This window comes from Pempheris klunzingeri, chromosome 8 (genome assembly GCF_042242105.1).
Source record: "Pempheris klunzingeri isolate RE-2024b chromosome 8, fPemKlu1.hap1, whole genome shotgun sequence".
NCBI lineage: Eukaryota > Metazoa > Chordata > Actinopteri > Acropomatiformes > Pempheridae > Pempheris > Pempheris klunzingeri.
The window spans coordinates 16,768,207-16,792,556 of NC_092019.1; the positions used below are offsets into that span (position 1 = coordinate 16,768,207).

General features: G+C 42.5%; 1 protein-coding gene across 1 annotated transcript in view; it reads left to right on the plus strand.

The window, feature by feature from the left end:
• The window catches only part of adamtsl4 (ADAMTS-like 4), a 34,305-nt gene extending 11,108 nt beyond the window's left edge, over positions 1 to 23,197 (plus strand). The window contains exons 5-17 of the mRNA XM_070834869.1: positions 6,785 to 6,887; positions 13,489 to 13,628; positions 14,104 to 14,308; positions 14,808 to 14,992; positions 16,527 to 16,698; positions 17,279 to 17,548; positions 17,736 to 17,865; positions 18,092 to 18,296; positions 19,051 to 19,224; positions 19,331 to 19,510; positions 19,816 to 19,995; positions 20,169 to 20,316; positions 20,423 to 23,197. Of these exons, the coding sequence (XP_070690970.1) occupies positions 6,785 to 6,887; positions 13,489 to 13,628; positions 14,104 to 14,308; positions 14,808 to 14,992; positions 16,527 to 16,698; positions 17,279 to 17,548; positions 17,736 to 17,865; positions 18,092 to 18,296; positions 19,051 to 19,224; positions 19,331 to 19,510; positions 19,816 to 19,995; positions 20,169 to 20,316; positions 20,423 to 20,553 (2,223 nt within the window). The 3' untranslated portion in view covers positions 20,554 to 23,197. The remainder of the gene's footprint in view (positions 1 to 6,784; positions 6,888 to 13,488; positions 13,629 to 14,103; positions 14,309 to 14,807; positions 14,993 to 16,526; positions 16,699 to 17,278; positions 17,549 to 17,735; positions 17,866 to 18,091; positions 18,297 to 19,050; positions 19,225 to 19,330; positions 19,511 to 19,815; positions 19,996 to 20,168; positions 20,317 to 20,422) is intronic.
• The last annotated feature ends 1,153 nt before the right edge of the window (positions 23,198 to 24,350 follow it).

Here is a 24,350-nt window from a genome sequence, read left to right on the forward strand (position 1 = left end):
TGACGTATCAAACATTTTAACTAATTTGATAGTAATTTGTTATTTTCTAGATTGATTCAAATGTACATAAATGCAAGATATAGCCTTCACATAGTACTGAAGAGCCTGTGTCTGCCACTTTTGACACTAAACCTACGCTCTTTAGCAGACACATTACAAAATACACACCTCTACCGAAGGGCACATGTCATACTTTTGTGGAAACATAAAAATGTCATTGATCTTGCTCCTGCAGACGAAACCTGAGAAGTTTATGTTGTACCTACTCTACACACTAACGTGGTGTCTGGCTTTCAGTCAGATAATCTAATCACAGTCTGTCATTACACAGGCGCTGTTAAACAGGCAATATGTTATTACGACTATCAACATGGAGCCACACTCCTCAGCTTTAATAACTGTGTGCAGACTCTGCCACGCTCACTGTTGTTCTCATGAAGTGGCAAACAGGCCCAGATGTGTTGGTTTATTGGACTCACGCACTCGCATAACAAAAACACTCGACCACATTGACTCATTCAGACTGGTCTGTGCTCTGTGCTTTAGTGCTTTAACAAGCAGAGGTACCTGCTTTTCTACAAAAAACAGGTACCTCTGCCTGTTGAAGTCTGTTTATATCAGCTCCTGTGTGCTTTGAGTTTCCTTCAAATCCTCCTTTCATGTTTCTTTTCATCCCCTTTCTGGCTTTCCTCTCACTCACCTTTCACCGGTCATGTCAAAAAGGTAACCACAGCTGTACTAACCTTAATCCTAAATCTAACCCTAACCACTGAACCGAATGTTATCCTCCAGACAAACCCTTTTCAATCCCTTATTAGTCTATTTTAAGTACCTATATTAAGTATGTATGTTTTTGGAACATTAGACCATGTAAACCTGTTCTGGTAGGACCTCCAAATACAAATATGAATTTGAAAATGTGCAGAATATGGGACCCTAAAACAAAGACGTTTGTTTTTTTGAGTTTGGGAAGTATTCTTATTTTTTTCCTTGATTTTAATGAGAAGATTGAGACCACAGTCGTACCTGTATGGTAAAAATGAAGATACAGCCAGCCGCTGGTTAGCTTAGCATAGCATAAAGACTGGAAACAGGGGTAAAGTGCTACCACCACTGTAAAACCACATTATGGTGTTTTTACACTTCAGTTTTCAGTCTTTATGCTATGCTAAGCTAACCTGTGGCTTACTGTAGCTTCATATTTATCAGACAGATATGAGAGTGGTATCAATCTTGTCATCTAAGAACCAACTCTTCCGCATAGTTGAGTGCAGACAGAAGGAAGTTAATAAAAACTAGTCCTGGGAATAAAGAACATAGCTGTTCACACTTCTTTACTGTCTCTCTCTTTCACACACATCCATGTGTTTTCATGAAAATATGTGTTAAATCAAGCATTACCACTGCACGACAACACTGGTTACTAGAAATATGATGTGGGTTTGTTGAGCTGCTGCATGGAAAGTGGAACATTGAAAGATGGTCACTTTCAGTGCCTTCAAGCAAACTTCTGGTTTCATTTATTGATCTGGTGGTTACAGTGTTTATATAGCGTTGTCTCCTTTCCTTTTCTTCTTTTTTCTTTTCTTTTTCTTTTCTTACAGTTAAGCTGTTTTGATTCTCAAATTTCTCCTCAGAACAACTGTGAAGTTTCTTGCCATTCGCTTTGCGCTGCACGGGGCCTCAGTTGTTGCCTCTTGTTGACAGATGAGCAGTGTTTCCTCTGGGGAACTCCTGTCCCACCCTCCCACCCCGCAGGGTCATGGCCGAGAGCTGGGTGGTGCCCTGCAAAGCGCAGACACACGGCCTCGGTCACAAGATTAGCCGGAGAATGTTAATCGCTGAGGACAAACACGTACATGAACATACACACACACACACACATATTAACCTATGTCATAGATTTGTGTGCATGCATACAGTGATTAGCCCTGGCATGTGGAGAGTGTTGATTTACGGCTGCAGGGGCCAGCGGTCAGTTCCTTTGTCTGTGTCTTAGTAATGCTTAAGGAATGACTGGCCAGCCTTAACCTGTATGTGGTACTGGGATGATATGGCCAGCTGTGCAGGCATAGACCTGCATGGAAAATGACTGAGCACTGAGCTGGATGACGACAAGGATGTGTCGCCTGGGCTTTCCCTACGGAAACACACATGTGGTGAAAGGTCCCGCTTTCCTCATAATCTGTTCCTCCTCAGAACCCATTAGTCTCGTCTGGGTCGGTCTGGATGTTTGTGTTTCACGTCAGAGTGTTATGTGTGATCAGGACCTTGGCCTGTGTGCGTTTATACGAGTGGGGCATTTGTGTGTGTGTGTGTGGATAGAATAAAGCTCTAAGCCCTCAGGCAGTAACATCCCCCCCTCACATGCTCCTATATATTACACTCAGGCCTTTTCTCTCCTGGCCCCTCCCTGCTAGTAAAACACATCTATAACTTTCACAGCTCCTGTAGAAAAACACAGACTGTCTCTCTTTCACCAGCTGTATTCACATTTGGTTCACCTGCTCCCTGCTGCTATCCATTTTTCAGTCTTTCACCCCGTCAAATCTGCCACTCAGTAGCAGCCAATTTTTATATCTTTCACTTCAACAAGCCTTTCATTGGCTGTCTGTCGTGATGGTAGTGAGTGACTTTACACACTAACTTCTTGTTTCAACTTAGATCAGTTTTCTTGTGCAATGAGGGGTTATTACCAATATTTTGTCTACGCTTCCTTGCAGTTTTTCTTGTTACCATCCTGTCTGATTATCAGACCATTTATGTATTGTGTCCCATTGGACTTCATTGTGAGCGTAATGTTATCATAACTGATTGATTGTCATGTGGAGTGTAAATGATAACTACAGCTACAACAGCAAAGCTGAGATTAGAACAGACTGTAATTTTCCTCTAATCAATTTGAACCAAAAAGGAAATGTGCACATGTTTTTCCACAAAAAACCTTCTTTATTAAACATAAGATTCAGAAATTCTCAAATGTTAAATGTTTAAACACAAACGCTTTGCAGTAATAAAAACATCTAAAATTAGCAAAATTTGGACTTACATCAGGAACCAGGAAAGAATATGTAAATAGGATTATCAATGATGTAGCAAGACATGCTCATGATACTTTACAGTTTTTGATTTTATGTGCTATGGTGCCAGTCTGTACCACAGAAGTATAAAGTATTGAGGTTTGATAGCTCTCCTCATCTATGAAAGGTCAAAAATAATGACAGCTTTGGTGCCCTGATGACTGCAACATTAACTGTAATGTCCTGGGTGTGATGTCCTGTCAGGGACCTTTGTTGCTTGTCAAACCACATTTTTCCCTCCACTCATGTCTGTATCTGTAGTGACACGCTGACAACATAAAGGCAAAAACTAATCTAAAAAAGACAACTGCTTGAAACAAAGATGTGTAACATTTGTGGAAATTTTCTAGTGTTATCTACACCTACTTAGAATATGGTTAGTAACAAACTATAGCATTGTCTAACTCTTTTTAAAACATTTTTAAGAGATGTGATTGAATGTTTTTGACTCTGTTCAGAGTGCACATGTGGTTTGAGTGGTTTGATTTCATGCACAGGCCCGGGCCCATCCTCGCTGCCTTTCCCTCACCTTTCTCTCCTTCCATCACCCCCCTCTTTTGGTATTTTGCCTCTGTAAAAGCCATCCATCGCTTGTCTTTCCTCTCCTCAGCCCATTCAATAACTGCCACTCCCTCCCCCCTATGTCACTCCATCACTCCCCTCTTCTCCTCTTCACGCTCCCCTTGGCGGTTATGGGGAGACCCCCTAACCCTGCACTCATAGTAAATGAGTGAACACCAAAGTACACCAGTGCTTACAATAACACACAAATTCCCTTTCCAGGACCATGAAACACCAGTGAACGTCTTCTCTCCTCTGCTTTTGCTCTCACTCCACCTCCCCTCCCTCCCTCCTCCATTCAGTCCATTAGCCTCCCTCTGTTTTTACACACCCTAAACTCTTTTGGGAGGAACATCCACTCACCCTGTAGCACTCATACAACGACCAACACATGAAGACACACACATGGCTTTTTCTTGCATTCTCTCTTTTCATTTTCCCCTTTTTGTGTTTTGTGGGAGCTCTTTCTTTCTTCTTTTGCTGCACTGTAACATCCCATGCCCTTTTTTGTGTGTGTGTCTGTGTGTGTGCGTGTGTGTGTGTGTGTGTAGGTGTGTGTGTGTAAGAGTGTGAGCCAGCTGTATACCAGAGGACTGTAAACTCAGTGGGTTTTTGACCAGTCAGGATGGTTATGGCTTCTCAGAAGGTTGCTGTCCACTCATTGTTTATGGTCTTACAGGCACACGCACAGATACACAGAAACTATCCCGTTTAAAATGGGGCCCAACATGTTTATGTCCAGCAGAAATATTTACAACCATTACCAACCACATTTCACACACACATCCGGGCGGATTTACACGGTTACTTTAAAACATCAGGTCACAAACATACACTGACCTTCAAGAGCCCACATACACTCACGTTTCCGGTGGATGTAGCCCAAGTGCGCTCTCATATAAGAGGCTTAAATCAGACTATAGCATGTCGCCCATAAATAACACCAAAATAAGCCTGTTTCAACAGTGTGAAACTGAGGCGAAGCGCACCACATAAAGTTTCATGAGCTGGTTTCACACTTCACCAGGACAGAAACAGCAGATGATCCTTATGAGTGCTGTGTGACAGGACAGACGCATACATTCCTTGACTCACACACAACACAGTGAAAGTGTGAAATCCACAGTATGCTTTGACGGTTTATCCATTAGAGTCTTTTAGTTACACTTTGTCACAGAGGCTGGTTCACATGGGAGGGTCTCTCTTTCTGTGTGTGTGTGTGTGTGTGTGTGTGTGTGTGTGTGTGTGTAAGAGTGTGTGTGTGAACTTGACTACTCCCTTGCTCATGACTCCCCAGATGAGTGACTAGGAACTTTCCAGCTGTTTGTGACAGCTGCGTGAGTGAAGAGCGATTCAGGGGAAAAAAAAGAAAAGAAAAGAGAAAGGAATCAAAGAAAGAGAGGAGTCAAAGACAAGAAGATTGTGGAGCTCACAGAGATTAGAGTTACAAGGAAATCTGAGAACACTGTGTGCGGCATGCAAGTGTGTGTGTGTGTGTGTGTGTGCGTGCGTGTGAGCCAGCTGTATACCAGAGGGCTGTAAACTCAGTGGGTTTTTGACCAGTCAGGATGGTTGTGGCTTCTCAGAGTAATGATTCCTGACAATGCTGAGTGTGTGTGATCAGTGGTGGAAGAAGTAGTTGGTCCTTTACTCAAGTAAAGGTCCAACAAAAATGTTACATCATAAGTAAAGATTTATTGCATTCAAAGCGTTACCTAAGTAAAGGTACAGTAGTATAATCAGCTAAACCAACGTAAAGGTCACTTTGGGAAATATGATAATTCACCATATTTAAGGTGTTAATTGGAGAGCCTTAGAGTTGCTGGTAGTTGGACTGTGTTATCTTTAGACAGAGCCAGGCTAGTTTTTCCCCTCAGCTTCCAGGCTTTATGCGAAGATAAGCAGCTGCTAGCAGTAGCTTCACATTATATATTACATTATTAGATTGTTAATACTACATAATAATACATCAGCTAACTGCTAACTATAACTGTCAGGTAAATGTAGAGTAACATGACTTAAAGTCTACAGTTTTGCTTTGAGCGATTGGTGTTTTGCAGGTGTATTGTTTACCATGTTCACTTTCTTTTGCAAGAAATGCAGCTGCAGCACAGCTGCATTGATGGTATTTTCATTAGTTATGTGGGTATGTGGTCATTGAGCTCAAATGAAATATTATGGTTTATTTTCTGATGGTGCAGCACGAAAAGTCACAGGAACACCAAAATCATAATGACAGGAATTTGTTGTCTGCAGACAATGAATGTCTGTACCAAATTTCATGGCAATCCATCAAATAGTTGTGGAGATATTCCAGTCTGGACCAAAGTAGTTGGCTGACCAACACTGCCATCCATAAATGCAGGCACTGCAGGCTTAAAAGCACAACATTTCCCTCTGAAATGTAGTGGAGTAGAAGTATAAAGCAGCATAAAATAGAAATCCTTCCTCAAAATTGTACTTAAGCACAGTACTTGACTAAATGCCACTTTCCACCACCATGTGTGTGCGTCCCACAGGATTGGGGCACAGCTTAGTGAGTTAGAGTCGTGTGTTTCAACTGTTGTTTAAGTGCAGGTATGTAAAAACTCTTTCCACTGTACGGCTCCATACGGACTTTGCTCTGCTCGAATGAGCACAAGCTGGACATGTGCTCACACACACACACGCACACGCATGCATGTACACGTGCTCACTCACATTCTGTGGTCATCCACTGAAAGCCACGGTGGATTTATGTGAGCAGCCGCTTCCAAAAAAATCTATTATTTCCATATGGTTCTAATACACTCGCTGACTGCCAAAAGCTGCATGGAGATTCTCTGTGTGTGTGTGTGTGTGTGTGTGTGTGTGTGTGTGTGTGTGTGTGTGTGTGTGTGTGTGTGTGTGTCTTTGTTTGTGTGGTTGTGAATAAGGAAGTGGGTTGTTTGCGCTTACTGCTACGATCTCAAGTTAATTCTCCCCTTCTTTATTAGCTGTTTTTTCCTGCCTCTTGCTCACAACGGTCCACTCCACCCTTACCTCTCCAGGGACTTGAAGAGAAACAACCGTCGGTTTATTAGCTGGGTGATTTCATATTAGTTCAATGTGTGGCACTACATTTGAAACTTTTCCCTCTGTCTCTCTGTGTTTCTGCCCTCCAGGTGTGTGGAGGAGGTGCGTTGGAGTCCAGAGCAGAGCAGTGTGCAGCCTTTAACACCCAGGAGTTCATGGGTCGCCTCTACGACTGGGAACCTTTCACTGAGGGTGAGGACTGAGTTAACACGCACATGGTAGTTTAGGGTTTAGCTTCAATGTGATAATAGGCTTATAGCGAGAATTAAATGCTAGGAGAGGGAGGAGGGGGTGAAAAAGCGTCAGTAAAATGCATGTTTTAGTGAATTAAGTGTTGCTGTGGTATTGGTGTGTGTTGGCAGGCCTCCACATTGCATGCCCAACCCTCCACAATCCCTCCCGTCATTGGAGCAGGCCTACGATACATGTAGCTTCGAGGGTGGTGAGAGTCAAGAGAAAAAGAGAATGACTGGAACTCAAAACACTCTCCCTCCTCTCTTTTTCCTCTCATTTGTCCAACATCTCCCTTTCTCCCTTCCTCTCTTGCCAAGCTTCTCCTCCCAGCTCTGACTTAGCACACAGATTCCTACTGAGTGAGATAAAGAAAGAGAGAAACACAGAGGAAGACAGACAAAGGGGGGTGAGAGGTGATGGGATGCAAGTGTTTTGTCCCATGACCACTGGGAGCAAAGGGAGATAATGTGGCGTGTGTGTGTATGTGTCTTTGTTTCACTGTATGTGTGTGGTTGCGAATATTTGTTTACTTACTTGTTAAGTGTACAATAGTTCAGTCCAGTGGAGATTGTGTCTATTTATCTTTGTTTTCCAATGCTGGAGGGAGAGAAAGAGAAAGAAAACACTAAACAGACATTTAAGGAATTTGATGGAGAGAATATCGGGGTTTGGGAGTGAAAGAATGGTGGAGCGAAAGAGAAAGAGAGTAGAGAGAAACAGCTGTGAAGTGTTAAGAGCAGTATTTTGTCATTAGACTTACAAATATGTGTACAAAGCCTCTGTGTATTTACAGTATGAGATTATTGGCAACTGTGCTCGCACTGTAGATTAATGGCTTAATGGATCTGAGATAATAAGTGGAAAATGTTTGTGCGTGTATGTTTTCATGTCTGTCTGTCTGTGCGCTTACTGTATCAGATGTCTGAGGTTCCATCACACACACACACACACACACACACACTGTGAGAGCTTAGAGCAAGACACATGAGATAGGCAACACCACCCACATACATAGGTTTGGTTTTATTCTCTCTCAACACAATACACACATGTCCAAATATACACAACACAAAAACTCAGAGCACGGGATAGCATGTAACACAAATAAGATGTTATAAACACTGAAAGTTAAGGCTGTACTAAGCTATTTTATGTTCATAATAAATCAGACTGTAAAAATACTATAGCAAAGACTAGATCTAATGTGAAAGGCTTGTTCATAATGACAAACCCATCAAGAAAGGTCACTGAACCTGAACTGAGCAGAGCTGAAGGGAGAGTGAATATTGGACTAAAATTCTCCAGGTGGCCAGAAAGACAACCGCAAATAAATGCTAATGTTTCTCTCTGCTGGATGTGGAAATAGGTAACTGTTTGTCACCATAACAACTTTTTACTGTGGTGGTATTACAAAGGTTGTGGTGACAGCTTGTGCTGAAGGCAATGTGTGGCCAAAATAATCAATCTTATTTTCACAATTCCATGTAATCACATACCACAACTCGATTCCACCAACCAGATTTGGGCCTTTCTGTGTGGAGTTTGTATGTTTTCCCTCTCGTGCCTGTGTGGCTTTCTTCATTGCTGGTGATATGGATAAAATTATGGCGTTTTTAATTTGCTAATGCAACAATATATTTTGTGATATTGTACATTTTTCTGCTAAATCAAACAAGAAACCTTTTCAGAGTAAATGAAGCTCATGGGAAAATGCCCTGTGAAAGAAATGGTTAAAACATTTTCTGTGACAAACTGGTGGTCTGTGCTGAGTGTACTGCGCCTCTCACCCAGAACGAGCTTGCATTCCCCCTGTGATCCTGCAAAGCACAAGCGTTTATAGATAATAGGTGGATTAAATAACTTATTTGCACAACACCTTAAAGGCTGTGCTCATGTTTTTTTGGTCTTGTCAGAGCAGCCTCAGGTCAGGCTCAGGCTGACCTAGACAGCATACACTGTACATCTGGATCAGGAGTCATTGCTGGGGTATCAGCTGGAGTCTGGCTGTCTGCATAAACACACAGGGGCTTTCCTATTACCCACCAGCCCTGTCTCTGTGTGTTTGTCAGGGGAAAGAATGAGATTACTGTATGTATCCTGAATTGAGCTCCTCTTAAATGTGCTCTATCTGCTGTGCTGTCTATGACCTCTGCTCCAGTCCGGCTTATTTTAAACCACCGCATCCTTGAGATCTGTCGAGAAGAGGAGTGGACTGGACAGAGAGAGAGAGTAGGAGAAGAAATACAGCGACGACCTTTGATAGGGTACTTGGGTAAATCAAGGCTCTGGCATTGGAAATCATCACATCATACTGTGGGAATTTTTTGGATAGAAGAGGCCACCTAATGGGAGATGTCACATGTATTTGTGGCTGTGGTTTGACTGTGATGGGGGTAGATGCAGTACTGTACGTGTCCAAAGTATGTGCAGATGACGTCAGCTCAGTCAGACACACTCGTTGCACGCTGAAGATGATCCTCTCCACTCTGCTAAGTAAACTGTATCGCACTGTTTACTTCAGTCCGGTCCCATTGGCTACAACCCAAACCTTCATATCTAACTTCCCATCAACACACTGGAGGCTGTGAGGAGTGTGTGCGTGTTTGTGTTTCAACATTGAATGGTGTATTAGTCATTTCTTTCCATCTGCACTCATCTGTTTAGGACATTGTACAGTGCTGCATATATTTCCCGTTTCCCGTATTTATGTTAAACCATACAGTCAGCTCTTGCTACTTAGTGTGTGATTTCTTTGCCTCCAATGTGACAGACCTGTTATGTATGTACTGTAAAGTGTTATGGCCTCTGGTTTGGAACTGGAAGCTTAAACTGTAAAGCTCTCACTACCGTTATAAACCACAGAAGTGACGGTCCTGATTCATTTTAGTGGTAATGCCCCCCCCCATACACACACACACACACACACATGCTCAGCTCTGAATTGCAGCACCTCAGTAACTTTGTAAGCGCTGCACGTGCAGGTGTTGTTTTACTTGAATATTCCCTTTTTTTCAGGCCTCATCCCCTCTCTGCGTACCCATCCTCCCCTCTTCCTGTCCCACTGCCTCTCTCTTTCTCTCTCCCTGTTGGAGTTTGTTTAGACGGAGAGATAGTGGGGAAGTATATTTAGACAACATATATTCCACTGTCTGAACACTAAGCTCAGAGAGGGAGAGAGAGACAGTGGATCAGAAAGAGAGGCCAGAGATGGAGGCTAAGAGAGAAGCAGAGAGGCGGAGAAAGGAACTAGAGACAAGTGAAAGATGAGAACAGAAGATAGAGAGGAAAAATTAAAGGTGATTAGGGGTCAAGGGTGCTCGAGCATGGCTTCAGGGTCGGAAGAAGAGGAGATGGAGATGAGGGAGATGAGGAGGAAGCATATACAGGGAGAGGCAGAGAGTACATGAGTGGCAACACGTATCCCACTTTTAGCTCCCCCTCTCTTTTCTGTCACTGTCTCCAGTCTAATCTCTCAAAGATAACTATGACAGACGGAAAGAGAGAGCAAGGGTGGAGAGAGAGAGGGTGGGAACACCGCCTCCCTTTCTCTTTCTTTCTAAATGTGTACTGTATATCTGTCTCACTGCAATTATCAGACGAAGTGTGTGGACCTAGAAGTTTGGCTTGTTTTTATGGCAGTCGTGGACATTGTCATTGGCTTTCATGTGATAATCAAAATCAGTTTCAATCGATTGATAAAAATCAATAAAGATAGTAGGTTTGTAAAATTTTCATCACACATCGTAATGTCAAAAGAACAGATTTGTTTTCTGGAAAAATACCATCAGAGTAAAGCTGATTACAGGAAGTTACAGGGTTGGAGTAAGATCCTACTCAAAATAGTTTGAATCGTCTTTATTTTTAAAATACTCGCTCCTCAATGAAAGCAGTTTTGGCCCTACATTATTTAAATCAGTGACAATCAGAGAACTTCCTGTCTTTCTTCTTCTTTCTCTCTTTGGCACCAGATAGTTTCCACATATGCTGATGACACATTGTTCAATGTTAATGAAGCCCTTTCTTTTCCAGTGTTTTATATACTCTCACCATATTTGAGAAACATTCGCAGAATTCATAAATTTTTCAAGCAACAAAGTAAATTCTGATAAGTCTGCTGAACTCTTATGTATTGTGAATCCTATGCTAAAGTATATTTATAAGCAAATTGATGTACCTAGTTACCACATTACCTTCATTTTCCTCCAAAGCTGCTGAAAGATAAACATACAGCCAGGGTCAATTGCCTCACTTGTATGATTTCCTGACCACTTCCAGTCACTTAACATACTTGGTCAGGCAAACAACCATGGCAGGATTTCTAACTTGCAAAGGAAAGGTATGCCGTGTCTTTTGCGATGAGACTCACAATGTGGCTCATCTCTGATGCAGATGTATTTTAGAAATCTACAACCTAAAGTAGGCCACCATTTGCTATTAAGATAGTACTTGGTTCATTTGGCCCTTGGCTTCCTTTGCACCCTATCCATCTGTTCGGGTGGTGCCCTGCTGAAATGGAAACCAACAAAAAAATGAAATGGAATCTTAACAGTCCAGTTTCACTAATCCTTCTCTTCTGTCTCCAGGTTTGCTATTTTCATTTATGTTGACTTGCGTAGTAATTGTATTACCTGTTTTATCCCCGTCCGAATTCGTTGTTATAGTTCAATGTAGAGATTCATGGAACTTCAAAGATTCTGTACAAGCATATGGAGTTCCTTTGGGTAGATACCACACACTTTTTGAATTCTGTCTTGGACACACAAGGTCAACCCAGGGGTCTGGTATTTGACCCTCAGTCTTTGTTCTTAGCTATCTTCTATGTCCCGCTTGACTTTGAAGACAGTAGGGGTTTTGGTTTACTTGCTGATGATAGTTTATTGAACTGGGAAGAGAAATCCTTCCATGGCGAAACAATCTTCATTGTTATTATATGAAAATTAAGTGCCATTGGTGTTATATCAGAATCACACTTTGATTGCTATAAAATGTTAAATACATTTCACAAATGAAGGGCTTTTTCAGAGAAACGCCCATTTCTCAAACTGCTTCAAGGACAGAATAATACAACAGTACAATAGTTTTTGACCACATTTGGCAAGTTGTCATGATGTTCATATTTATATAGAATTCAATAGTGGGTACGTTTCGGTTGTAGTTTGGCAGAGAAATATGACTCCTCGGTGAGATGTCAGTATTTCAGAAGCACAGGATTTGTCCCTTTAACCCCTGAACACCCACTGACAGAAACTCCTCTCTCCCATCCACAACTAAATCTATGACCCCTTACTCATGCTATGAGCTCATGTCTGTAGCTCTATTTCACACACATACACAAACACAGCCCTATACACACACACCAGCTCTGCCTGAGGCCTTTAACCCCTGTTACACCCCCAATCTCTAACCTCTTAGAGAATGACGAACGGTGGAGCTGCTCGCTCTCCATTCCTGTCTTTATCACCCATTCCTCTATCGCTTTCGCTCTTCTTTAAAGGATCAGTTCAACATTTTAGATGCACTCATTCGCATTCCTTCCAAGAAAAGAGACAGAGGTCATCTCATGCCTGTGTGTTAAATGAGAACTTCAGTGATTTAGCAATGTGCTCCTATAACATTGTTGCACTCAAAATGAGTTACACTTGTAACGGCTAATGTAGCCCCGAGCAGCTGTGACTTTACTCGAGACAATTTATCTTCGACTTCACACAGCTCCCTCCGGAGCCTAAAAAGGCTTCATATGACTTTTTTCACATATGTAGACAGTTATTTTAAAAATTGGCACACTTGCCCTTGAAGTACGGAGCTAGAGGTAGGATGTGGTTAGCCTAGGTTTCAAAAATACACCTACCAACACCTCTGAAGTTCACTAAATAACACGCTTCGCATTGTTTAGTTCTTACATAAAGAAATTTGTAAACTGACAATTTGTGGTCATGGAGATGTTTACAGACAACAGATTAAAATCTTCTCATAGAAAGAAAGCAAATAAGCATAATTCCCAAGACATTGAACCATTGTATTTCACTACATGGCCACACGCTTCTTACTTTCTCCTCATTTTTTACTTTGCTAAGTGTGTGTGCTGTGCACGCATCTATTTCTTTACCTATACTCTTGGTACTGAAGGACTTACATTTCCTCTTTTACCTTGAAGTCGTCTTCTCTTTCTCTGAGTCTTCCCCTCTGTTCTCTCTTTCCAAGTATGTGTCTCACTGCTGTGTGCGCCCTTTGGGTTTCTCTCATAAATCTAACCTTCCTCAGGCTTAAGTTTACACCGTTTTCTGGGGATGCATCTCCTGGGAAGGTGCCTCAGCGAGCACAGTCGTACATGTGAGAAGCAGGGGAAATAGCTAATCGCTCCGGTGCTGTCTGACAGCCAGGGGTTATATGGTCTTGCCTCGGTTTCCTGACCACATGGAAAGACACTCATCGCCCAGCTGCGTCTTCTCCATGCCAGACAGACACACAAAGAAACTACACACAGTCATACCGGAGATCTTGCTCAGCCACACACACTTAAGATGAACATATACAGTAATCCTCCTATCTTCTGTTGCAGTTGGTGCAGATAAACAGTGCGAGCTGACCTGCAGACCAGCCGGCTATCGGTTCTATGTTCGTCAGGCCGAGCGTGTCAGAGATGGGACCCCCTGCTTCAACGTCAGCTCAAACGACGTGTGTGTAGAGGGACGATGTCTGGTGAGTGCATCTAAATGTGCTTGTCTGTGAGATTTCAGGTGACTGAGCCCAAGTCCCTCCTGTCTAGTCAATGGAGTTGACGAAATCCAGAGTCTGGCTCTGTTAGTGTCCTGTCTGGAGGCTGATTTACGCCTGGCATTCAGATTCAGAGTGTCTCCAATCTTTTTTTTATTACCCTACTCTGGGCCTCTTTTCTCTGTATCTTTCCCTCTTTTTCTCATTTGCATTCTCACTTTCTAATTTTGCCCTTATTCCAACCTTCCATCTCTTACAGGAATCTGGCCAGCAGTAGTTACCAGTTTACACACACAATGGTGAAATAAACACTGGCTATGGATGTGAAATGTCAACAGGATTGGAATAGCTATTCCCTGCTCTGTCCCCTCCTCCCACATCTCTCTTGTTCCCCTTCCCCACTCTCCTCCCTCATTGTCTGACCCATCACTCACATCTTTTCACCTTCTTCTCCTGCCAGACTGAGGGCTGCGATGGTGTACTGGGCTCCGACTCTGTGATTGACAAGTGTGGAGTGTGTGGTGGGCGGGAAACCTCCTGCCGAAAGGTGACGGGAAGCTTCCAAAATGTCACGGTTCCCCTTGGTTACCACAAGATCCTGGACATCCCACCCGGAGCTACATTCATTAACATATCAGAGAGGCGAGCCAGCCCTAATTACCTGGGTGAGATCTAATAGACACAAACAAAGCTATGCACACACACACACACACACACACACACACAATTTAAATAATACTGATTGCAGCACCAGTAAAAGTGAGATGTTGGTGAGGGAATTGCAGATTTGGGAACGAGATCTGGCCCATGAGCTTGTGTGTGCTGGCTTGGACCAAGACTGTAAATTTTGTGGCATCACAGACTCCGCTAAGCAGATAAAGCCAGTATTGTTGGAGCCCATAAGGAACCAGTGAAGTGTGTTCGTGTGTGTGTGCGTGTCGTGACCAAGTGTTTGTCTTTCCAGCCCCTGTTTGGTAATGAGACAGCACTCGAAAGTCTTGTTTGTCTGTGTCCGAGAGTGTGCTTGAGCTCATGGGGGGTTTCCTAAGACTGTAGACTAAACAAGGTTGAAATAAAAAAAAAATAGAATACTTAACTCAAATCTTGCTCCATTCCTCCTGTCTGCCCTCCTGACACACCACCCTCACACCCCCATTCCTCCAGCTATGAGGAGTGGCACCGGGTCTTCAGTGGTGAACGGGCGCTGGGCTGTGGACCCTCCAGGGGATTACCAGGCAGGGGGGACCACCTTCACCTACACCCGACCCAGAGCACAGGCGGAGGGGGAGGAAGAGAAAGGCGAGTCCCTCAGGGCTCCAGGACCCACCACCACACAGCTACAGCTCTATGTAAGTACTGGACCACAGGAAGGCATTTATTTTAACCCAGTAAGCAAACATGAACCCAGGCATGGCAAAATTAAGGTAATGATAAGAATCGTACGCATACATATAGACACATGTATATACAGAGAATATCTGACATCTCTATGACATTGTCAGAAGCCTGAGGCTATGCTCTCCTGCTCTGTGAAGATCCTCCAGATAGGCAGCATTATTTCAGCATTAAGGCAGGATAAATACAGCTATACTACAGCTTAGCCTGAGCCACATCAGGCTAGCCAGGGTTTAATAATAACAACTATATCCTCAGGCTAAGATCTTATTAAAGACCAGGAGTCATCTAAAAGTTTGCATCCAGTAGATATAGCGAAGGATGGCTAAAAATAACAAGCATCCACCAAAGCCAGAGTTAGATCTCCTCTGGAATCACCTACATTTTTAAGGCTTAATGGGATTTTGAAATAATACATAAAAAGATTGCAAGTCTATAACCAGGCCAGTAGCACTTTGAGGCTTATTACACGCTGGAGACGAAATTATTGGATGGCTGAGAAATGGAAAGTCAGGTCTGCTGTCTATAGATCCTTGCCACTGGAGGGACAGATTGATAATGTTTGGATTGTGGGTGGCACCACAGGAAAAGAAATATGAAAAAGACCCAACCAAAACCGTTTTAGGACATCCCAGCTTGTCCGGCTCAGCATGTGATGACCAGGGCTTATGCCTATTTAGCACACTCCTAACTACATCCATTGTTTAATCAGAATTCTGACTTGCTTCCAGAGGAGAGAGGTAAAGCTAAATGCTCATTACAAGGTAGCTTCAGGGCATTTTAATGCATGCTTTATTACAGAGAGGCACCAAGGCGATGATAAACTTGAACATTTAGTGTTGCAGTTCATGCTCAGCATCTGCCAACTGGTTAGCTTAGTTTAGCATAAAGACTGGAACCGGCGTGTCTGTCTCTCTCTTAAGACAACCAGCACCTCTAATGCCCACTATTAAACACCATTATAACCTATGTCATTTAATCTGTACAAAATCCAACGAGTTAAAACAACATGTTGTGGTTTTACAGACGGTCATGTTCATCGCTTTAATCCCTACATTGTTGTGAACTCATGTGACACAGTTTGGATCACTAAAGTTAATAGGAGTCATCCTCGTAGGACCATGAATGGATGCGCCCGTGTCATGTCAGTCCATCCTGACCTTATCAAGGTACATCGCTCTGGACTAAAGTGTTGCATTAACAGTATTGTACTGTAGTGTATTACATTGCCATGTCCTGCAAAAAATAGCATATCAAAATGTTGTTGCCATGGGACTTCAGTTGACTAAATTTAGATGACCTTGACTATGTTAAGTCTTTTCAGATAGGTTGCAGGGTTTCCAAGTAAGAAGAGAGACACATAGTGACAGGCATATACCCTACTGAGGCATCCCCTGGCATGCACTGACTCCATGCCAGGGCTATAGTGGCTGTTCGGACTTTTCACCTCAAGCTCTGTCTGTCCTCTCACCCTGTTTTGCTCTGCAGATCATTTTCCACAAGGAGAACCCAGGCATCGACTACGAGTTTTATGTCCCTGTGGAGAAGAAGGAGGTAGAGAGGGAGAGGCTGACGGAAAGAGAGAGGGAGACACCCAGAGAGGCGCCCAGAGAGAGGCAGAGGGAGCGAGAGCGTGAGCAAGGGAGGGCACCACTTCGCAGTACGTCCAGCGCACTTCATGCTCAATGATTTTCGTGCTTTTGTTGGGCAGACTTTTAAACAGCCTTGCTCTCTGCATATATCATACAGCAGCATAGAGACACTGGCTTCTCAGCCATGTACAGCACATAGTTCAATCTTGTCAGTGGCAGAATTGAACGCTAAATTGAATTTCAAGATTCATTCTTTCCAAATTACTCAAGGAAACACCACTGTAACCCATGTCCTTGGAGAATGATTGACGTGTTTATGGATTAGGATGGGTGTGGTTGTGGGCCAAGTGGGAGGGATCACTGTATAAGTGTGTTTGTGTGTTTGTGTATGACCTAGATGGGAGGCTATCTGGTCCACATGTTTGCTGTCATGAGACCCTGACCTCACCATGACATCATTAGCCTGTGACTCACCGCCTTCCTCTTATTCTCAATATTTCAACATTCATGTTTTGCCTCTTTTCCTCCCTCTTTATTGCTCTTCTGTCCTCCTCCTCATGTCTGTTCCCCAATCTTCACCTCTCTCCCCCACCTTTCCTGTCCTTTCCAATTTCTCTTCATGCCCATAAATTTTTTCTTCTCTCCCAGGTCCTCTCACTGTGTCAGTAGAAGACCCTCCTGCTGCTCCTCCTCCTGTTTTGGCCCCCTCTTTGCCCTCCTCCTCCTCCTCCTCCTCTACCTCTGTGTTTTCTCCTCCCTCCTCGGACCGGTGGACACCTGAGAGGTCACGCCCTCGAGGCTCTGCACCCAACAGGAATGTGCGGATCCCTCCTCGTACTGATCTGCCACTGGACACTCAGCCACCGTTTGTGTGGAGGCGAGGCGGACTCACTGAGTGTTCTGCTTCCTGTGGCAAAGGTAAGATTCTGATCATCCACGTAGATCCTCACACGTCATTATAAATTGAATTGCCCAATACACAAAATTATGCATACTTACTCTTGATGATGTGCTGCCTCCCTCCTCTGGTTGATGTGTGCAAGTACACGATCATGAAACTAATGTCTTTGTCATTGTTTGTGTCTGTCTATCTCTCTCTCTGTAGGTATTCAGCACAGAGTCATTCTGTGTATAGACCGCCATACAGACGAAGAAGTCCCAGAGAGAAGATGTGACTCTGCAGCCAAACCTGTCCCTGAAGAGGAGCCTTGTAACATAATTCCCTGCCCACCTTTGTGAGAAAATACACCATTACCCTGAAGAAATACAAATTATATAGACATTGTATAGATTTATATTCATTTGCAAAGCTTCAGCTCTCCAGGAAGTGAACAAAATTCATTTTCCTACACAAGCCACTGACTCACAGTGTCAGATGTTATTGAAACAGGCTTGTGATTATGTGTTATTTCCCATTAAGATCTAGCTTTTGACATGTACCCCTCTCTCTGTTTTCCTCAGCTGGGAGGCCAGTGCCTGGTCAGAGTGCAGTGTGTCCTGTGGCCCCGGGGTGCAGCAGAGGCAGCTCCAGTGCAGGCAGAGCTTTGGGAACCGTTCCACCATGGTGCACCCACAGCGCTGTGCCAACCTCACCCCGCCGGAGTCCACACAGGCGTGTCAGCTCTCCCTCTGCTCCCACTGGGAGGTCAGCTCTGACTGGAGCACGGTAGGTCAACAACACAAGAATGCGACTGGGAAAAGCAGCTGTGTACGTGGTAAAATGAGGCCAAGTAATGTATCACAGAATCTGCAAACATAACACAGACTGAAAGAGAGACAGTGGGTGGAGTTGGGTTAAAATAAGCAAGAGTGCTTGGGTGCTTGGCGTTCCTTCTAATTTTGGCATGGTACTTTGAAATTATGGCTCTGTGTCTCTATCATAAATTTTAGAATTCCTTCATTAGGTTAGCATACAACTATTTAAGTACTTTTCTAGGCAGAGACTGCTACAGACACTGTGCCATGGGTTGGGTTGCAGCAGATCATAGTTAAGTTACACATTTTGGATAAATAATGAAAAATACTAATAGATATTAATCATAAGAAAAGCACACAGTCCAACCAACCAACAACTGTTAATATTTTATAAATGATCGTACACGTAATTTTCTATTTTCATTCATAATTTTACTAATTTTTAAATTGTGTTAACTTGTGTCCCCCATTACTCATTTCTCTTTTGTACTCATATCGGGTTTATGTATTTATCTTGTGTTTCTGTTTAACTGCTGTGCAACTAATTGTCCTTTAGAAATAAAAAAAGGAATCAATTGATTAATGATAAACCGTCAACCTTTTTTGCCAAAAAGTATTTGATCAACTCTCGGGGTAATGGGAATGTTTCTTGTTCTCTCAGTTTTATGCCCTTTCTTTCATCCGTTTATACTCATTCTTGTTTTTCTCCTCTGCATTTGTCACAGTGCTCAGTGGACTGTGGAGTTGGGAAGAGGACAAGGAGCGTGCGCTGCGTCAGCGATCAGGGCAACGTGGTGAACGATAAAGAGTGCCACCCCAGGGCTCGCCCACAAGGAAGTGAGGAGTGCAATATGGGTCCATGTGTAACCAACTGGTACTTCACTAGCTGGTCCAATGCTGTGAGTAACACACACACACACACACACACACACACGGAAGCAAAGGAAGCAACATTCTCAGCACTTAACAGTAATCCTCAACATGATCTTCCACTCTACTCGACAGTGTTCGGCACAGTGTGGCCCCGGGGTGCAGAGGAGGGAGGTGGTGTGTCTGACTCGAGGTGGGGACAGAGAGGGCGGAGGAGGAGGGGACTGTGTTGGGGAAAAACCAGCAGAGATGAAGGCCTGCAACGGGGGTCCCTGTGTGCCAACAACCATGTGGTACAGCAGCCCTTGGTCACAGGTAGGATGGATAAAGAATGAATAAAGTACAGAGACGAATGGAGGAAAAATACATTTGAAGGGTAGATTGTGTCCTTGTGCACCCATTTTTTCACTGAATAGTAATATTAACACGTGAATATATTTTTACCTTGTGTGTTTTTTGCTTTATTTGAATTGTTTATTTATCTATTTAATTGTTTGTTTTTGTTTTTTTACATAAAGGTTTTGTTTGTTTTAGAGTAAAGTGGTATTCATATATAAGTGATTGATTCAGTATTTCAATAAACACAGCCTTCACAAAGAGCTTTTTTTTCCTTTTTCCAGTGTAATGTCCCATGTGGGAATGGAACTCAGCGACGAGACATAATTTGTGTCCAAAAGATGGGGAATGATTTTACCGTCGCACCAGCCAGTGAGTGTGCTCATCTGGACAAGCCTGCCGCGGTCCAAGAGTGTGAGATGGGCGCGTGTTTGCCACAGTGGTTCACAACAGAGTGGAGCGCGGTGAGAGACCATGTTGGACAGACAAAATAAAGGGACAGAAAAAACTAAATTCAGGAAAACTCCAGTAGAAGTGTCAGAAGATTGTTGCCACATTTATGCACACTACTACAAATAATGACGCCCTTTAATTTATAACCATATTATCTGCTCTTTGTTGTTTCCTTTGCTCTCAGTGCTCACGTTCTTGTGGAAAAGGCGTACAAATGAGGGAGGTTCGGTGTCTAATACAAGACAAACAGCACAGCCATGAATGTGATTTGAGCACCAAACCTGAACAGGAGCAAATCTGCAACACAATCCCCTGCGGTCCACAAGTCACAGGTGTGTGTGTGTGTGTGTGTGTGTGTGTGTGTGATGATGTGAGTGTATTCACGTGTGTCTCGGCCTTTCTCCCTACTGACCTCTCTCTCCTCCTCTGCGTTCACAGATGAAAACTGCCGGGACAGACGTCACAACTGTGTGATGGTGGTTCAGGCCAGGCTGTGCGTCTACTCCTACTACAAAGCCGCCTGTTGTGCCTCGTGTACCCAGAGTGCTCAGCGCGCCAAGAGGCACTGACCAACCAATCACAGACAGCCCAGGTGTTCAAGAAGTCAAGGATTAGGTCAACAGGGCTGATGGCCCCAGAGATGACAAGTCTGTAGAAATAGACAGCCCAGAGTAGACATAATCCCTGTGATGGCCGTCAGATAACATTCAGCTATTTTCTCCTGATTCTTCAGGTAAAACACTGTGAAAGCAGCCGGTTCCTTTTTCCAGTTCTCTGTATATGTCTTTTAGAACCACATATTCCACTGAGCTTGCAGCTGTTTACTTTGTGCATTAGCTTTAACTGGCTCATACTGCCTCACACATGCATTTTCTGATTTCAACTCTTTTCTATGGCCGACAGATTATAATGGAAGACGCTCACTGAGGACACAGCTGTGTTTCATCAGCAAATGTAGCCTTTTTTTTTTAAGATTCTCTTAAATCTACGGGATGTTAAAACAGATGTAATCAGACATGCATACCACTAATTATGACAACAAAAATATGCTGAACAAATAATTACCATGTGTGCTAGATAAACTGTGTATACTGTAGTACTACGAGTGCTGGAGATCTACTGGAATAGATCGACTGTGTTTCTGTACACTGTCCCAAGCTCCTTTACAGTGGATACCCCTCAACTAGAAGCTAGAAGGATTTCATTAACATATCGTATATATCTGTTTTTGTTCACCAAAAATATTTCCTCAAGTGTCCTCTTATTGTTCAGTTCAGTATTTGGACAGATGAACCAAAGGAGTGGGGTGACAGTAAGTGACCAAATATATCAGAGTGGGAGGAGATGAGATTCTTCCCAAACTATTATTGACGTGGACGTTCAACAAGCAGCTCAGAGTCTGTACAGTCAGTACAACATATTCATGTCAATTACATATTCATGTACGTGATATTAAAGAGCTGTTGGAGATAAAATCCACAGGTAAGGTATCCAGACTCTTAGTTGCAGTTATGGTTTTACTAAACTAAAGACAATGCTGCTTTCTCAGACATGATTTAAAAAAAAAAAATACAACAAAAAAATCAAATGTAATCAAAACAATCAAATTATCAAGTGTTAAGGCTGGTGTTGTTCTATACTTTTCTTCTTGTCAGCAAATCACAGGAAAAGACCAAACAATTAATCTGTCAAGACTATCTGACTTCCCAACCACATCTCTGGCAGTCAACCCAACTCAAGTCTATTTGTTCCTTCTGATGATTTAAATCACATTTACATTTAAACGTTTAATGCTCAGTGATTTTCTAAAACACCTGGGCACTGTAGTTTTTAATAAATGCTACTGAAACAAGAGAAACTAGCGCGTTTGTTAGGAACTATTTTTAACTGCGGATTAACACGCATCGCTGGGTGTTCGCAGCAGCAGGGCAGTGCGTGTGGGATTCATAGAAAATAAATTACAGTGTCCATATGCTTATTTTAATGAAGGAACACATCATCCAGTGAAATAGTGGGGCTCATTTATCATTTATGTATTTTTAGTAAGTAATGGATTTTGGAAAATGGATTTTGGTCTTTTTTAAATTCGATTTTTTGATGGTAAGAAAACCATAGTGTATCTTGAGCCTTTAACCACGAACACGGTGACGCACAGGTTTGTGAAATGATTCACTCCTGGCTGACCTAATTCTGCATTTCCAGTGATTACGGCACCATGACGACTGTGCCGAGGTATTAAAAGAACAACTTCCTGTCCTCCCTGTTTTCTCACCTCGTCTCAATATATATTTTATTTGCATCCATCATCACTTTCTTGGGAGAAGATGATGAATCTGTCCTGTGAGAGTAGGTGAAGCCAGAACTAGGGAACCTCATGGAGCCTGAGAGAGCTGCTTTCTTACAACAGTCTTTAAGGCAGTCGCTCATGATGAGGATCAAATGCAATAGTTCTGCTTTGACCTGAAAGTAAATATTTTGCATTCTGAGGTGGAAACCTCTGTACATGTGTGTAAGGACTCTTTAGGCTTTTTCTATCTTTATCTTGTAACTTCCACTTTGCTCTTGTTCTTTTCCCACACCTCACAAGAAGAAGTACACACACAATACACCCTGCCCACTTAAAGGTGAGGAGTCTGTATATTTGTCAGATATGTTTTAATGTCTATATTTTTTTTTTTGAACATAATAGACACTTATGTTTTATAACTGAATAGAGTTATCAGAAATGTTGTAGACTGCATATATTCACATCTAACTGTCATATAACTATTGTATTGTGCATTTGAAAAGAAATCAGTGACTTTATTGTCCTTGTGAATTTTGGATGTTTGTGTGTGTGTGTGTGTGTGTGTGTGTGTGTGTGTGTGTGTTTGTGTGATGTGCATCATGCCTGTGTGCGTATGGTTGTGTGTTTTGTGGCTTTAAGTGTGTCATTCTCGTCTCTAATCCCTCATAGTAGAAATTACTTTTTATATAAAAACAAAAAAAGGATAGTAATTTATCTATTATCTAAAGAACGTGTAATTTATTTTCTGTTTTGAGAAGCTGTAGCAAATTTTCTTTGTTACCACCAGAGTTTATGAGATTGTTATTACTGATACACGGACGGTTTTTTTTCTTTTTTTTTTTTTTATCATTCAGAAACATCAAAACAATGTGGGAAATTATCTCAAAGCTTCATTTTAAATAAAATTGAGACAACAGAGAAGTTAAGTGGTGTATCATGTATGCTTTTGTCCTGTGAATAAGGGTGGTATGGCCGGTATCCACCAAAGGATGGCGCTGTTGAGTCTCATACATGAATGAACAGACCTGGTCCTCCTCAGAAATGAGAGAGATGCTCACAGGCTCGACTTGGTCATCCAAAGATATCTTAATTAATTAATGTATTGATTTATTTGACCAGGAAGACTCTTGAAATGCATTATCTGTTTTCAAAATGGCCACAAAAAATCAGAAGAAATCCGAATGCGCACATTTGATTCACAATATTCACATACAACACAATGAACATTATTGAGCTTGAAAGAAAACAAAGTCCCTCATGAAGCATTTTCTGATATGGAATATGATGTTTCAGTGCCTGGTATGAAGGCAGCGTTTCTATCATGCACATTATTCCAGGCCCACCGTGAATAAAACTTAGTTGCCAAGCTCAGAAAGATCAGATATGTCTTTCTGCCTGAGGTGTAAACAGGAGGAGTGGGAGTGTGTTGAGTAGGGCCAGCAGTAAAGCAAAGTGAAGGCAGGGGAGAAGAGTTTAAAGGGCGGTACAACTTTGTCAGACTAGAATTTTAGCCTGTGCAGCGGTGTGTGGTTGGAGGCTAGAAAGCCTCAGCCAGGATTTTGGAGACACTAAGATCATGACTCTGAGACCATTTTCTGCTAATTTAAACAACAAGGTCTTAAGTGCAGCTTTAAAGCCGTATCCACTATTTATAGAATACAGCTCTGGCTAAGGAATAATTTGGCAAGAGAATCAGTGATTTTACTAAACTATTTCATGTTACTTTTCCCCTTAAAGCTGTCATATTTTGAATTGATTGACTGTCCTTAATGGTAGCTTAAGGCCTTGCCAGGATTTCTGAGGTGTTTCTGGGGATGTCTAGGGTATTGCACTTGTTTGGTCTTTTGGAAAATGGGAACATTGTCACGCATGGGTCCAGACCAGTGATATTAAAACACATATGAATATATTTTCTTAACTTTTTTTTAACACTTGCTGCTGTATCTCTGATGTTGCTGCTGCTGATTTGAAACAAGTACAGAACTAAAGATGTAGAAATAATCTGCTTTATCTAAAAAAAAAAAAAAAAAGCTGAGTAACATAGGTTTTTCCCTCGTCAGCGTCTTGCGTGCGTTGTAA